Below are 15,691 nucleotides of genomic sequence, written 5' to 3' on the forward strand. Positions count from 1 at the left end.
GTAAATCTGTGTGTGTTTACAGGCCAGTTTGCCTGTTCTGAGGGACAAAAAACCTGAGTTTCCAGGTGAAAAAACCCTGTACCTACAAGCTGTTCCTCGCGGTCTGGATGGGAACCAAACCCAGGTCTTTCCGACCAAAGGGCTTCGTCTATACTGACTGAGCTACGGAGGTTCTTAGTGGGTTGGTGTTTTAATATTAATAAATGAAAGGTGTTACACTTTGGAGTACAGAAATATAAAGCTGTGTACTACATAGTCTTGTCATAAATACAGTTACAACTTCCACCCACTCCAGTGCTGCATGAACCTAGTTCTGTTAGTGGTGCTGTTCACAGCCAACATTTTTATGTTTATCAGTAGAGAGAGTAAGTCATGAAAATACGCTGTCTGACATTCCATGAGAGAGCAGTATGAAAATTATAATGCGGATAACTTCTCTTTGCTAATCAAGAGTCTTGATGTTAGTGCATCAAGTTAAAAGCATCTGAAATGTATTAGAACAATGAAATCAATGTCAGATCACAAGCATGCAATCTGGATGAATCAGCTCTTGTTGTAATGGGATGACATAAAGATGGAAATTATAAAAATGCTACAAAAATAAGTAGAAACAATCATAAGTGACTCCAGCACTCCAAGAAAAGAGGCATACTTTGCAAACCACCTGGCGAAAGAACAGAACTGGGTAAAAGGAAGATTCTTTTCAGAACAGAACAAAGCAATCTACATTAATCAGATTGCTGAAAAACATTTTTAAAACATATACGGGACAACTTAAATTAGAATTCTGTTGTATTATATTATAATACTTCTTCTGCATGCAAATTTGAATTCCATTTTAAGGATCCCAATCAATGTAAACCTGAATTAAAGCATGAAACTAGACCTGATTTGGACTATATTACAAAAGTGCACTCTAACAAAGCTTTTGGATATTTTAATTTTTATCTAAAGCTTACCAAGCAAAACTGCAAAACCTTGAATAATCAGACTAATTTTGCTGTTGACTTGTAATTATTTAACAGGTTTTTCCACACTGATTGTCTGTTTGTAGCTAATGTAGCTTGCACTGTTTAAGTTTTGATACATTTGATGCAAGAATACGGAAATGCTAAGGAAATAAAAAAAATACTTCAAATCGCACATTAATATCATTTTATTTGTTTGCAATGAATATATAATTCTTATCATGTTTTTAAATAGAATGGTTGTAGGAGTTCTATCTAAAACACAATCTACATCCCTTCTGTCAATTCCCCATCCACCCTTACTCTTTTTTTTTCCCTTACAGTTCTTCCATTTCAATCATACTCTTTTCCTGCTACTGTTTTTTTATTTATTTTTTTATTATCACTTTAAAAGAAGCTTTCACTGAATTTAATATTAGTAAGTTTTCATAGGAGGATCTTATATACAGAGTTGTTCTTAATATTGTCAAGCACTGTTATTTCAAACCAGTGATTCTTCTGGAATTTCAACCAAAAAAAAAAAAATTGCCTTATTGGTGGAAAATTCACTATAATATTATTACCTAACACCTTCAAGGACTCATCATGGAGGGTACTCTACTCCATTCTGCTATACACCATCTCCCCTACTACTTAATTCTCACGCTACAATCAATGCCATCTACTGCCCATCACCACCATACTAAAGCTACATACCATGGGGAGGGGGGGGAATGATTATATCTCTGACCTTCCTCATTGTGCAGATGCACAATGAGGTAGCATTGTGTATCTGCATTATGAAGAATGTTGTTTTAAGGACCTTTCAGTAGCAACACCAGAGATCTTATGTAACTTGGTGCTGGGTCAACCACTCAAACAGACCAAGAATATTAATCATCTTCTGGTTTCTACTATATGTTGGCCTATTATAATATCTGGCATAACTCTTTGAGAGTGTAATAGATATTTTGACAGTCCAAAGTAATTAAAATTTCATGCTTTTTTTTTTTTATTTTTATCTATCTCCTTGATAACAGAACACAACTTTATTCCAAATTAGTCTATTATTTGTCAGGTCTCTAATCTCATGACCTCTCACAGTTTGGTTTTCTAAAGCAAAACATAAGAACTAAATTTCATCAACCAACCTATATTATGTTTTTTTTTCTGGGCCTTTTTCTAGCCATGTCTGCTTCAAATATTCATTTTGCTAATTCTTTCATCTCCCATTCTACTTAAGTAACTATACCATCTTCAATTAACTCTGCATGAACATTCCTGAATATTAATAATATCACATTTTATTTCAGATATTCTCATTTTTAATATGATCTTGCCACTGATATGTAAAATATTCACTCTTCTAATTTTCCTTAGAATTCTCATAATTTTGTGGTCTCCAGTTTTTGATCTACTTGTATTATTACCTAACACCTCCAGGTATCTCCATGGGGTCAGAAGACACATCATGGGAGATCCCTTATCATTCTGCTCCTTAAACTTGTCCAGTGATGAAGTACTCATAACCACCTCTGGCAACCAATTCCATCTATTCACTATCCTCCATGAAAAAAATCTAGTCCTAACACCATTGCTAACCACACTCGTACACAATTTCCATGGGTGAACCCTTGTTTTCTCCCTTAATGACATGTATACAGGAATAAAAACAAAACAAAAAAAAATTCTTCAGTGTCAATTCTATAGAACCAATTTAATAACTTATATTGGTTCTATAGGAGCTAGTTTTTGAAGCCCATAGACTGTCAATCTTTTCTCATAGGGAGCATTCCATACACTCCACAATCTTTTTCACTCGCCTCTGGATACTCTCTACTGCTTCTTCTTTCTACAGATCCAGGTGTTCAGATGTGGCCTTATTAAAAGCCTTATACTGAGGAACAATAACTTCTCTATCCCTACTTGTTAGTGTGTTCTTCACAACCATGTAATGATGTGCTGTTTTGGCTACCTTTGCAATGTGCCATTTAAACTTCAACTCCTCTGTCCACAATTACCCCCAAGTCCCTGGCCTCATCAGTCTCTTCCAATTCAGTTTCTTCAATATAGTACACAGCTTCTGATTTCTTCCCAGACTGAATTACCTTACACTTGGCCACATTAAACTGGCAGCCATTTACCTTTACCCATACTGCTAGTCTGTTTAATTCTTCTTGCAGGATCACTGCATCACCTTCATTTACCATTGCTCATATTATATATAATAAAACAGTTTAGCATTGTCAGCAAACAACTGAATATTTCCTGTCAAATAATTTCTTTTATCATTGATATAAAAATTAAACAACAGAGGACCAAGTACTAAGATCTGTTGAACACCACTTGTCACCTGCCTTCTCCTGGATTCAAGTCCTCCATAAACCATCATATGATATCTGTCCATAGGTCATCCTCTAATCCAAATTACCAGATTTATATCCATCCCAGTTAGATAGGGCTAAATGGCCTCGCCTACTTCCCGTATATGGGAATAAAAAGGCGTTAGCTGATTTTATATCCATCCCCATTTGTTCCAATTTATGTAATAGAGTTCTATGTGGAATCTTGTCAAATGCTTTTGTGAAGTCTAGCAATTTCACTGAGTAGCCATTTCCATTATCCTACTCCATTGCAATTTGATTATAAAAAATAGCAAATTGCTAAGGTAAGACCTAGGTTCACAAAACCATGTTGTACCTTATAGAGCAGGTGTTCCCAACCCTATGCCCACGGGCACCATGGCGCCCGTCGAACAATACTTGTGTGCCCGTCGCTGTTCAACCGTGTGCTGTATAGTGTGAAATAAACACGTGCACATCACGGAACAATTCATTTCACTGGCCAATGAAATGCAATGTCAAAGATCACACTAACTTACATATATATATATTTAAATTTTTATATAATGTAAACTTTTAAGTAATAAAACATTTGATTATAATGTAAACTTTGTATGTATTCATTTAATAAAATGAATTCAAAAAATTTGCTTGAAAAAATGGATGGTGCCCGTTGCCCCTACCAGTATTTTAGAATGTGCTCTAGGAAACAAAAAGGTTGGGAACCCCTGTTATAGAGTATCATACTCCTATCCACCCAGTCCTGAATTCTGTCTTTCACCAATTTCTCCAATACCTTAACCACCTGAGTTAAGGTGATTAACTCTTGGAGCCTCCTTTATCTAATGAGACTATTTTGCTGTCTTTCTACTCCAAAAGCATCTTCCTATGACTGGGGCTTAAATTAAACAGTTTGGTCAGAGTAGCTGACCAAAGAATAAGATGGAAGAAAGCCACAGTAATACACCACAGCAAGTTCAAATATGAAAGACTCTTCATGGAATCAGCCTCAGCCCTTAGGAACATGCCAAACCTCAACAAATTTGGATGCATGAGACTGCCCCAACTTTGGGAAACATTTATCAGAAGAACTTCAGCCCAAAGGCCAAGAACTACCAAGATAGCCCACCAGGGGGCACCATCAGGACTTTAGGAAAACGTTAGCTTCCTAGCTTCGGTTCTCATTTGCTGTTATGTAGTACTTGTGTGCACGTGTCTTTGTGTTAAGTTCCCAAGAAGATGGCAACATGACGTTTGCCAAAATATTGGAAAGTATATATTAAAGTTTATTTAATTTATATTTCTAGTATACGCTGTCAATTCCTTAATTATTAATTAGCTTGTTATATGCCTTTTCCAGATCGACAAAACTTAAATACAGATTGTTGTTATATTCCCAAGATTTCTCGACTATTTGTCGTAAAATGAAAATCTGATCCTGACAGCCTCTATTTGGCCTGAATCCAGCTTGTTCTTAACCAAGCTTCCCTTCCACAATCCTTCTCAACCATTTATCAAGTATACTTGCATAAATCTTACCAGGAACACTAAATAGGGAAATACCTCTGTAATTCCCACATTTAATTCTATTTCTCTTTTTATATATGGGTACTATGAGAGCTCTACTCCCATCATCTGGAATTCTTCCCTCTGTTCAGGTCTTCTGAACTATGCAGTGCAGCCACTGTAAGACTTTTATACCTTCATACTTGAGCATTTCTGGTTGAATATCATCTACTCCTGCTGCCTTTCCACATTTCAGGCTTTGATGGCTTTTTCTACTTCAAGTATGGATATGTATTACTGATTGCATGCCTGTTGAGTGTTATTTACTACTGTGCTGCCACTGATTGTTTCATATAGCAATTTTTCGAAGTAATTACTCCATACATCAAGTATATCTTTTTCACCAGTTGTCATGTCACCTTTATCATCTCTAAATCTTTTTACCACACTCTTTCCTCCATTTCTGAGTTTTTTTTAACAGTCTCAAGAATATTTTGCCACCTTCTTGATATTTATTTTTTATGTTCTTGCCAACATCTTCCCATGACTTTTGTTTAGCTAGTCGTCTTTGTCTCTGTATTCTCTAAGAGCACAAGCTAACTTATTTGCCAGGAACTTTCTTCTTTTCCTTCACTTCTTCTTTAACTTTCTGTGTCCACCATGGAATTCTGATTTTTCTATCCTTGCAGACAACCTTACCACATGCCTCTCTGGCTGAATCAATCAGTGTTTTCTGGAAACAGTTTTCGGTATTGAGACCACATGTTTATTAAACAATAAAAAATAAAGGATTAAAAAACCCGACAAGTTTCGTTCGTCATAAGACTTACATCATCAGGGGTAATGGTGTATAAAAGTTGAACACAACAACCAAATTAAATAGTCAATTAGATGTTTTTTTAACTTCATAACCATTCATTAATTGAGAACCTGAATACAAAATGTACGTTCGTTACTGTATGCTTGTTGGAACAATGCTAGCTGTTGTCAGGTTCTGTGGCTCATGGGTGTTATATCCGAGGCAGTTAAATTTTTGATAAAGGCAGACTAGACTTAACGTAAAATGAAGCCATGATTTTTATTACATTGTGTAGGGATTCTAAGCATTTTTGCAGCTTCTTTAAATTTTCTTGTGAAACAACTCTCATCAACATATGACATGTTTGTATGTTGCCAGAGTACTTGATGGCCAGTAGTAGTTGTGTGGAATGTTAAGCCTGATTTGTGTTCCCTTCTTTTTTTGACGTCTTTTATATGTTCAGCCATGCTGATCTCTCTTGACCTTCCCATCTGACCTACGTAACAGATGCCACAAGAACAGTGAATCTGATAAACGCCTGGTTTTTTCATGGGATGATGCGGAGGTTTTTGGTGGATGTAGGAATCTTGATATTTTTTGTGAAAGAAGAAAAGCCACTTTTATGCCATACTTGCAGAGCAATGTAGCCAATTTGTCCGTGACATTTTTGATGTACGGAAGCATGATTGCATTCTTGAAATCTTGTTTTGATAAGGGAGTTGTAGGAGCTGTATTAAGAATTTTTTTAATTGTCTTGGGTTCAAAACCATTAAGTGTGAGGTTCTGTGTCAGGTAGTGTAATTCTTCATTTTGCTTCGTCTGTGTGCTAGAGATATTGTATGCTCTGTCTCTCAAGGTTTTAATTATGCCTATTTTTTGCAATGGGTGGTGGTGTGAGGCAGCATTAAGAAATCTTCCTGTTGTGGTCGGTTTTCTGTGTACAGAAAATTATAACTTTTTTTTTTTTCTTTGTTTACTTCTATAATGATATCAAGAAAAGGTGATTTTTTATGTTCTAGTTCTATAGTGAATTTTATATTTGGATGCAAATTGTTTAGATACTCTTTAAAAGCAATCAGTTCAACTACCATTCCCGGCCAAATGATGAAAATATCATCTACATAACGTAGCCAAACCTTGGTCTTTTTTGATAGTTTTTTAAAGCATTTGTTTCAAAATTTTCCATAAAAAGGTTGGCTAAAGCTGGAGAGAGGGGGAAGCCCATGGCAAGTCCTTCTTTTTGTTCCCAATATTTGTCTTGATAAATGAAAAAAGTTTTTTCGTGCAGTGTTTGTATAATCCTACAATGTCCGGTGGGAAAAGGTTTTCAAGAAGATCCACTGTGTCATTTCAAGGTACATTTGTGAAGGGGCTCACAATATCTAAACTTGTTAAGATTTCTGAAGGTTTTATGTTTATATCTTTTACCTTTTTGATGAAATGTAAACTGTTCTTTATAAATGATTCTGTTTTTCCTATGTGTGGTGTTATCACGTTTGTCAGATATTTTGCTAAATTTGAGATCAGAGAATCTCTCCCATCTACAGTCGGCCTTAACGGGATATCTTTTTTATGTATTCTATGGTGCTCCATAAATTCTTGGGACCAATGGATATTTAGATGATAAAGATCTTTTTAATTCTTCAGGACAGTTAGGTATCTTTTTTATCAACTTATGTTAAATCAAAATCTATCAATAAACATATATATTGTAAACTCAGTTTGATAAAGATTAAAAGACTGCAACTCCCAATGGCATTTACCATGAATTTGGTCTCTAGTGAAGCAAAGCTAATGGAGTAAGAGATCTTACTGAAATGGCTAATCTTCCTTGCAATGGAGTAGAATCCTACAACAATCAATAATCAGTGTTTATCCTATTAACACTGATCACTGAAACTGGCTAATATTTTATGCCATGCATGACATCAATTAAATAGTAAGATATTCTGGTTAAATGAGGCTACTACAAGTCCATCAACCTACCACCAACATGCAACAATAGTTCTCAATTTCATCATCATCATCAAATTCCTGACAGATACCCTCAAGGGGTGTACAGGATATGATAGTACTACATGAAAAATTTACTTCATTACTAACTTCCTATCTACAATTTTCCTCCGTCTGTTACTTGTCAAGACTCCAATATTATCATTATCAGATCTTATATTTCTATTGTCTAAGGCACATTGTACTGTATCAATCCACCTATATCTTGGTCTTCCTCTGGGTCGTTTTCCTGCCAACCTGGCAGAAAACACTTGTTTCGCTAATCTTTCCTCGCCCATTCTGTTTAAGTGACCATACCACCTGAGATTAGCTCTGCTAACGCATTCCTGGATGCCGACAATGTCAAGTTCTTTCCTAATATCCTCGTTTTTAATATGATATTGCCATTGATGTCATCTGTTCATGCCTCAAATCTTTCTCAGGACTCTCATATCTGCGGTCTCTAGTCTTTGGTCAAGTGTTTTATTTCTGACCCAGCTCTCAGATCCATAAGTTAAAACTGGTTTGAACACTGTCTTGTATACAGCTAATTTAGTGTTCCGACTAATTTCTCTCTTATTCCATATGAATTTATTCAATTGACTTCCAACCATACCAGCTCTGTTGTCTATTTCTATATTTAATTTACCATCTTCAGTAAAAATCGTGCCTAAGTAGCTGAAATGTTTTACTTGTTCCACAGGTTCCCTGTTCACAAAATAGTTAACATTTTCAACAATTCTACCTATTTTCATTGTCTTTGTCTTTTTAATGCTAACCTTCATACCATATCTATTACAACAGTTATTCAATTTAGTCAGGGAATCTTGCAAACTTGTAGCGGATTTATTTAGAAGTATGACATCGTCAGCATAAAGCAAAGAGCTGACATTAACATCTCCAATTCTGATATCATGTTTAATACCAATTCTCAATTTCAAATTATTATTATTACAACATGACAATCCAAGGAGTCCAAGGCTCATTGCAGGAGGACACTCTACTCTACTTTGCTACATCTTTCTGTCTCCCCTACTACTACTTAATTCTCCAATTACAACACAATAACACTACTACCATCAACACTATTACTAACAACGGCATTTTTTTCTGTAAATTGTGTGTTCTCATGGCCAGTTGCCTGTAAGCTGGATGAAAAACTGAGTTTCCAGGAGAATAAACCCTGCTACCTCCATATAAAATTGGTCCCCTTAGAATGCCCCTTAAGAGCATAATACTGGACTGATAAATAACTTTTTGGAAACTACACTACACCACTGGAGTGTCTGAATAGTCTTGGCATGACTAAAATCATTTCCTGGAGTGCATTGTGAATGCAAGGAATGTAAATGATTTCAAGATTTAATCAGACAGATGTGTGTTGGATGGACCTTCCACAATGAGTCTACTGACTCCATGGAGGTTACTGTAATAATAATTATTATTAATGTGCATAATGTACTCGCTATTTTATACACTTTGTCATGCTATATTTTATAGCATTTTTACTCCCTAATCTCAAATTTCATGAAAAAAATCATATGCTAAATAATTGTTTTATAGTTCTATGCAAAAGATTCAAAGTGTGGTCAACTCTCACTACAGCAAACATCATTAAAGGAAGTTCAATATAGCAATATCGAATTCAATATTTTCACCGTGTTCAGTATGTGCAACTGTGGGAAGTAATGAAAAAAATGGGTTTTCCTCAACACATTAACAGATTGATAGTTGACTTTTATAGTGAGCTTCAGATTGGAAAGGGAGTTAGGGAAGGATGCCTACTTTCTCCTCACTTGTTTAGTATCTATGCTGAGGACATCATGTGTGTGTAGCTTTGGATGAGCTCAAGACAGGAATTAGGATAGGTGGTACATTGATCAGTAATATAAGGTATGCTGATGATCATTACAAAGCAGTATTCCTTCGTAATAACAAAGGAAGAACTATGACAAATTCTTGACAAAGTTAATGAGATCAGTAAAAACAGATGACGTCAGTTCAATCCTAGCAAAAGAAAGATTATAGTTCTCAAAGGAAATATAGACAGGGAAGTTCCTGAGAAACAAGCATAATGAAGAAAGAATTGAGGAAGTCAGCAAGTTCGAGTATCTGGGATCCATTATTAATGTGAAGAATTGATGTTCAGAAGTGCAAGAAGATTAGGAATAGCTAAAACAACTGTCAGAAACTTGTCTAAAATCTAGAAGGATGGATCTCTCACATCCATAAGTCGCTGTTTTTCCAACAGCGACTTATGGATGTGAGACTTGAAACCTAAAGAAGTCTGATATGAAAAGGATAGCTGCTTTTGAGATGTGATGTTACAGAAGGTTGTTGAGGATATCATATACTGAAAGGCAGACAAATGAATGGGTGCTAGAAAGGATCAGTAAAACTTTAAGGGTCCTTAAGGATATTAACAGAAGAAAGTTGAAATACTTTGAACACATTGAAAGGATGGAAGGAGGACTTCTCTAAACAGTAATAGAAAGTAAAGTTCTTGGAAAACGAGGAAAAGGTAGATCATCAGTAAGATGGATGGATGGTGTGTCTGGAGTGACTGATCTTCAGAGTTGAAGCCTCCAGAAAAGCATACAACACGACCACATGGCGAGGACTGGTGTGGCACATCACCAAGCATATGAGTGACCATATAATATCTGTTGATGTCCAGTAAACAGATGGATGAAAAGTAGGGGCTTGATCTTGTTATCATTCAGGGAGTGAGAGGTGTGATTGAAGTCTGATTAGCAGAATAATGAATTACTGATCATTTAAAATTACATACAGTAAGACCCTGTTTTTACGTTCCCGCAATTTACGTTTTCCTGCCATTTACGTCATTTTCCGTTGGTCCCGTCTTAAGGGCTATTCTTACGATATATTGTTTTCCCGCCATTAACAACTTGATGTGGACTTTATTTCCCATGATTTGCGTTTTTTTTCTTGGGTGGCAATACTGATTTTTGAATCGAATGCACAGATTTCTGTTCCCAGGTGGCGTTACTTTCGTCTGTAGTTTCGTTTCCACCATCATGGTGACGTGTACGCTTGCAGCAGTAATGTAGTGATGAGCGATACCGTGATTTTTCAATCACAGTACGAATTGATATTGCAGAATTTCTGCTACGTAATTTAGCATGTGAAAGTTGCTTCCAAGTTGCGGGGGGTGGATTATCCATGTTAGTAACGTGGAGAAAAAAGACAGAAAATGTATTTCGGTAGAAGAAAAGATGGCAATTCTGTGACGTGTAGATTGGCATGTCAGAACATGTGTGCATTTAGCAAAAGATCTTGGACTCTCCGTGTCCACTTTGAACACAATAGTAAAAAACAGGTCAAGCATCGAACTCAATGCAAAGCAATCTGGCACTGTCAAAAAAAATGAAAAGCAAAAACAATCAACAATTAAAGATTTTTTTAAATAGATAAATGTAAGTAATTGTAAAATTCATTTATTTTCAGTTATTAAATTTTGTAATCTAGTATGTAGACTCACATACTAGCAGTAAGTCATCTTTTAGCCTTTTTTTAAAATATTTTTTACATTTCCTGCTATTTACACTTTTTTCCATCAGTCCCCTGAAAAGTGTAAAAAAAGGGTTTTACTATATTTCGAAATGTATGTATATTTAATCATATAAATACAACATTTATTTTACAAATGATATTCTATCTTTTTCAATTTAGCTACTTTGAATACAAATTCTACCCTACGGTTCTTCTTTATGAACTGGTCAATAACATCGTCATAAAAAGTTGGTTGTAACTTAATTTTCCGAAGCAACATGCACACTTGTAAAGGCTACACTTGCTAGAGCTACTTTGACTGCATATGGCCTGTGTTTAAGACGATGTGAAGGGAGCGGAAATGGCTATGCGTGCGCATGAAATCACAGTGCTGCAGTGAGGACCTGGAAACTTCGACAACCGAGCAAGCCAAGGTAGCTTTGACTAGACGAGCAAGCAGCATCGACTTTCGATACACAACGCAAAGCTCAATTATTGCCACTTAAGCTTAACATGTGTTCTGTCTACAAAAATAAAAGCCTAAATGGAATGCTTAGAAATGCATGCATTTATTAACAAATAAATATTACTACTTTCTCAAGTAATGAGCTTGCACAGCAAGCATGGAGAATTCGCCTCTGATGAAAAGAAAAAAAAATTCTTTCAAAACTGGGAAACTTGCAGTCGTTCTTATGCAAATCAGGATTTCTTAAATTATAGTATATTTTGTGGAAAATCAGTTTCAAGTAGGAAGGTGCTACTGTTTGTTTTCGTCCAGAGAATCCATTGGTTCATAATGATGGCATGGTCTACTAAAATTATTCCAATCCACATCAAGCAGATATATGATATAAAGTTTGTGCTTATTGAGCTGAATATTTGTTTTTAACAACCACCTAACACTGTAGGATACAGATGGATAATGACAGTAGATGGTTTTTGTGGAAGTAATCTACATATTACTTCCACAACTTCTGACTAATTTCTTTAACAAGAAATTAGTCAGACGCTAATTTCTTTAACAAGAAATTAGCTTCTGACTATTCACTAATAGTCAGAAGCTAATTTGAATAACATAAGTTGACTCTCACAACAAACTTGTAGGGACTAGGAATAGTTTATTATAGTGGGTTAATTTTATATAGACAGCATCAGAACTTTTTGCTACCTAGTAGATTGAGTGAGTTTGCTACAACAGGGCTTGCTATAGTGAGAGTCTATATATAGGATTTTTGCCCAGTACTTTATTCTTATTTTCACTTAAGCTCTGCATAACTTATATCTAACTTAGTTTTATTTTTTTTTTTTAATCATCATAGCATATATACAGTATTCTGAATCAAGACAAAATATTCTTAACCTTGAATTATACTTACTATGCCAAACTACTGAATATATCCAAAACAGTGTAGTTGACTGCCCGTGACTTCTTTCGGTCTTTCTGATCACTTCCTGCTGCACACATAGCTACCTTTAGACAACTAATGGTATCCACATTATATTGATTTAGTATTTGACTCACCTTGTCTAACAGTTCCCACTGTGAGAATGCTTCAAAACCTAAAAAAATAATACAATGCTCTCTTAAAATTCTTAAATTTTATGAAAGCTGTTTTTTGAATCCTATTTATAACATCAAAAATAAAACAAAGTGTGAAAGTTACAGTCAAGTGCTTGCAATGCAATAAGTTCTGATAAATGAAATGACTTCTTTACTCTGCTATTTTAAACAGAACTAGTAAATATTTTAAAAATGAAATAAATTTTTATTTCCAAGTCTTTTAATAGTACTTGTCCAATAGTATTTCCAATAGTAGTCTTTTAATAGTACTCGTAATAGTACAACAAGAAAATGCCTAATGGTAATAATTATCTTGAAATACATCAGACATTTTGATCTGAAAAGAACAATGACCATCGTCAGTGAAGGTATTCAAAAGTTAGAACATAATGAAATGGATTTCACTTCATGGCAGACTATGAGCTAGAGATAGAATATCATATCATAGAATCCTTTGGTCAAAGATCATGCCTAATCTATTAGAAGTCATTTTAAATTTCAACAGTGATCCAAAAAGAGAACCCTGAGTCAATGCATTGACCAAATCTCAACTGAAACAATTATGCATCTTACTAAAAGTTTTCAAAGAATAATTTTCAGCAATAGTAAACAATGTACTTTTTATATCATTAGTTAAGACTACTGGTTAAGCCTAACTAATGGCATGATGATGATGTTAAAAAAAACACATTATTTACTGTTGCTGAGAATAACAATCTCCCAAACTTTTAGTAAGGATACATAATCATTTCAACTGAGATTTGGTTGATGCAATAAGGGCTCAAGAACTCTCTCTTCGAATAAATGTTCGAAATTTAAAATTACCTCTGTGAATTAGGCATGCTGTCTTTAACCAAAGGATTCTATGATTTGTGCTGATTGCATGCTGAGCAAGACCAGATTTGAGATTTCTAGTTGTGGATGTAGTATTCTTTGTATTCCTGAAGCTTCTTCTCAATAGAATGGTCAATTTTTCCAAATTTTCAGATGGTTTTAGCAAACATCTGTCACCTTTTGTCGTTTTTGGATGTTTTGCAGAAGAGACAAAAGTGAGAATGTGTGATATTCCACATATTGAAGAATACATGGAATAACTGCAGGATACAGTGGGCAGTGTATGTCAAAAATTACCAGCAGATAAAACAGTTATTCCACATATTCTTCAATAGTCTGATCTGATATCCGTCAGTGTTCTGTCGACATTTTTATGGATGTTTTATGGGACATTGTACATTCATCCCAATGTATCAAACAATCAAAGAAACCTTTTGTAATCATTTCGACAAATTACTTTGTTTTTATATATTGAACATAGGTGTATCATTAGTCACATTTGTAAGTGGTACTTTGAAAGTAGAATGAGCCGTTCGACCACCTTGCAATAAAGTAGTTGCTATACCTGAGGATGCCACAGCCAGAGCGATTTTACTTTGACTTCTCAACTTAGCTAATAACAAATTTAGTAAAAAAATTTTTCCTGGTGCCAACTGGAGTATCCAAGAAAAACAGCTTCCCTGATTGTTGTTTACAGTTTGTTAAAACATTGTGAAAAACTTCATGATATAGAGAAGTTTTCTCTAAAAACCGATATGCGTGTTCATGGAGGCTAATGCACATTCCTTCTCCTCAAAATTTTTAAAAATTGGCAATGGTGAAGAACAGTAAAGAGATGGAAAAATTATATTAACATACTTAAATATTGGGAAAATTGTCCGAATTGCAGACAAACTGTTGTGCAGTGTCTACCCATCCATTGAGAACATAACAGTAAAGTCATCCTCATGGTTCAGGGAGAGAGCTATCCTCACACCTCGAAATGACAGCGTGTCAATAATGAATGAGTTGGTTCTAGGGTTAATGGATCTGTTAGTGTTTAGAAATCAGTAGATACACTTGTGGATGTAGATGATGCAGTTAATTTTCCCATGGAATTTTTAAATTTGCTTAATCCACTTGAATTGTCTGGTCATGAAATTAAATTGAAACTGGGTGTTTGTATTATGCTGTTCTGAAATCTGCACCCCCCCCAAAAAAAAAAAAAATCTTTGCAATGGAACTAGACTTCAAGTAAAATTCTTGAAACTGAATATAATAGAAGCTGTGATATTATAAGTCCTGATATTGGAGAAATTGTCTTCATTCCTGAGATATCCCTCATTCCTGCAGACTATCCATTTGCATTCAAATGGTTACAATTTCCAATTAGAGTTTGCTTTGCAGTGACAATTAATAAAGCCCAAGGACAGACTCTTAGACAATGCAGGTTTAGATTTAAGAGGTAAATGTTTTGGACACGGGAAGTTATATGTAGCATGTTCTTGAATTAGCAGTTAGCAGATAATAAGCATATTAGAGTGGATGTGAGTATGAAAGAGTAGAATATTTGTGGAAGAAGACTGGTTGCAAAAGGAAGAAGATACGAGGATATAACGTATAAAAAAAGAGAGAGAGACTAGGATGGAAAAAGTGATCTATATAGATATTATAGAAAACAGAAGAGATGATGTAGGTAAAAGATTTCCTTGAAAGAAAATATACAGTTGTTTGCTGATGTGGAGAGCTTGCAGGATGATTTAAATGGACTGTCAGTATGGACAAAAGATAATGGGTATATCAGTTTAATGTAGAGAAATGTAAAGTTATGCATTTTGGAATAGATTACAAATGTTCCATCAATGTGGTACACATTGATGGAACTATACTACAGGAAATAGATGAAGCTAGAGATTTAGAGGTGTTATAGACAGAGAATGAAGTTTAGAGGACATAATGCTAAGGTAGCTCATACAATTACTTGGCTATTGAACACATTAACAAGTAGAGATAAGTCAGCTATTATTCATCTTTATAAGGCCTTAATACATCCACATCTGGATTACTGTGTTCAGGTCTGGTTTCTTGGGAATAAGGAAGTGGTAGAGAGGATTCAAACAACCAAGATGGTGAGTGGTCTTTGGAACATTCTCTATGAGGATAAATTGAGGATATGTGGATGCAAAAGTTGACTGATAGGCAGAAAACAGAGGGGATA

General features: G+C 35.0%; 1 protein-coding gene across 1 annotated transcript in view; it reads right to left on the reverse strand.

Annotated features, from left to right (window-relative positions):
- Window positions 1-15,691, reverse strand: part of Desi (DM4/DM12 domain-containing protein Desiccate) — a 136,976-nt gene that overhangs the window by 6,560 nt on the left and 114,725 nt on the right. The window contains exon 4 of the mRNA XM_090399084.1: window positions 12,476-12,659. Coding sequence (XP_090255210.1) covers window positions 12,476-12,659 — 184 coding nt within the window. The remainder of the gene's footprint in view (window positions 1-12,475; window positions 12,660-15,691) is intronic.

This window comes from Typopeltis vanoorti, chromosome 10, assembly GCF_054136105.1.
Source record: "Typopeltis vanoorti isolate ZY-2024b chromosome 10, IOZ_Tvanoo_1.0, whole genome shotgun sequence".
NCBI lineage: Eukaryota > Metazoa > Arthropoda > Arachnida > Uropygi > Thelyphonidae > Typopeltis > Typopeltis vanoorti.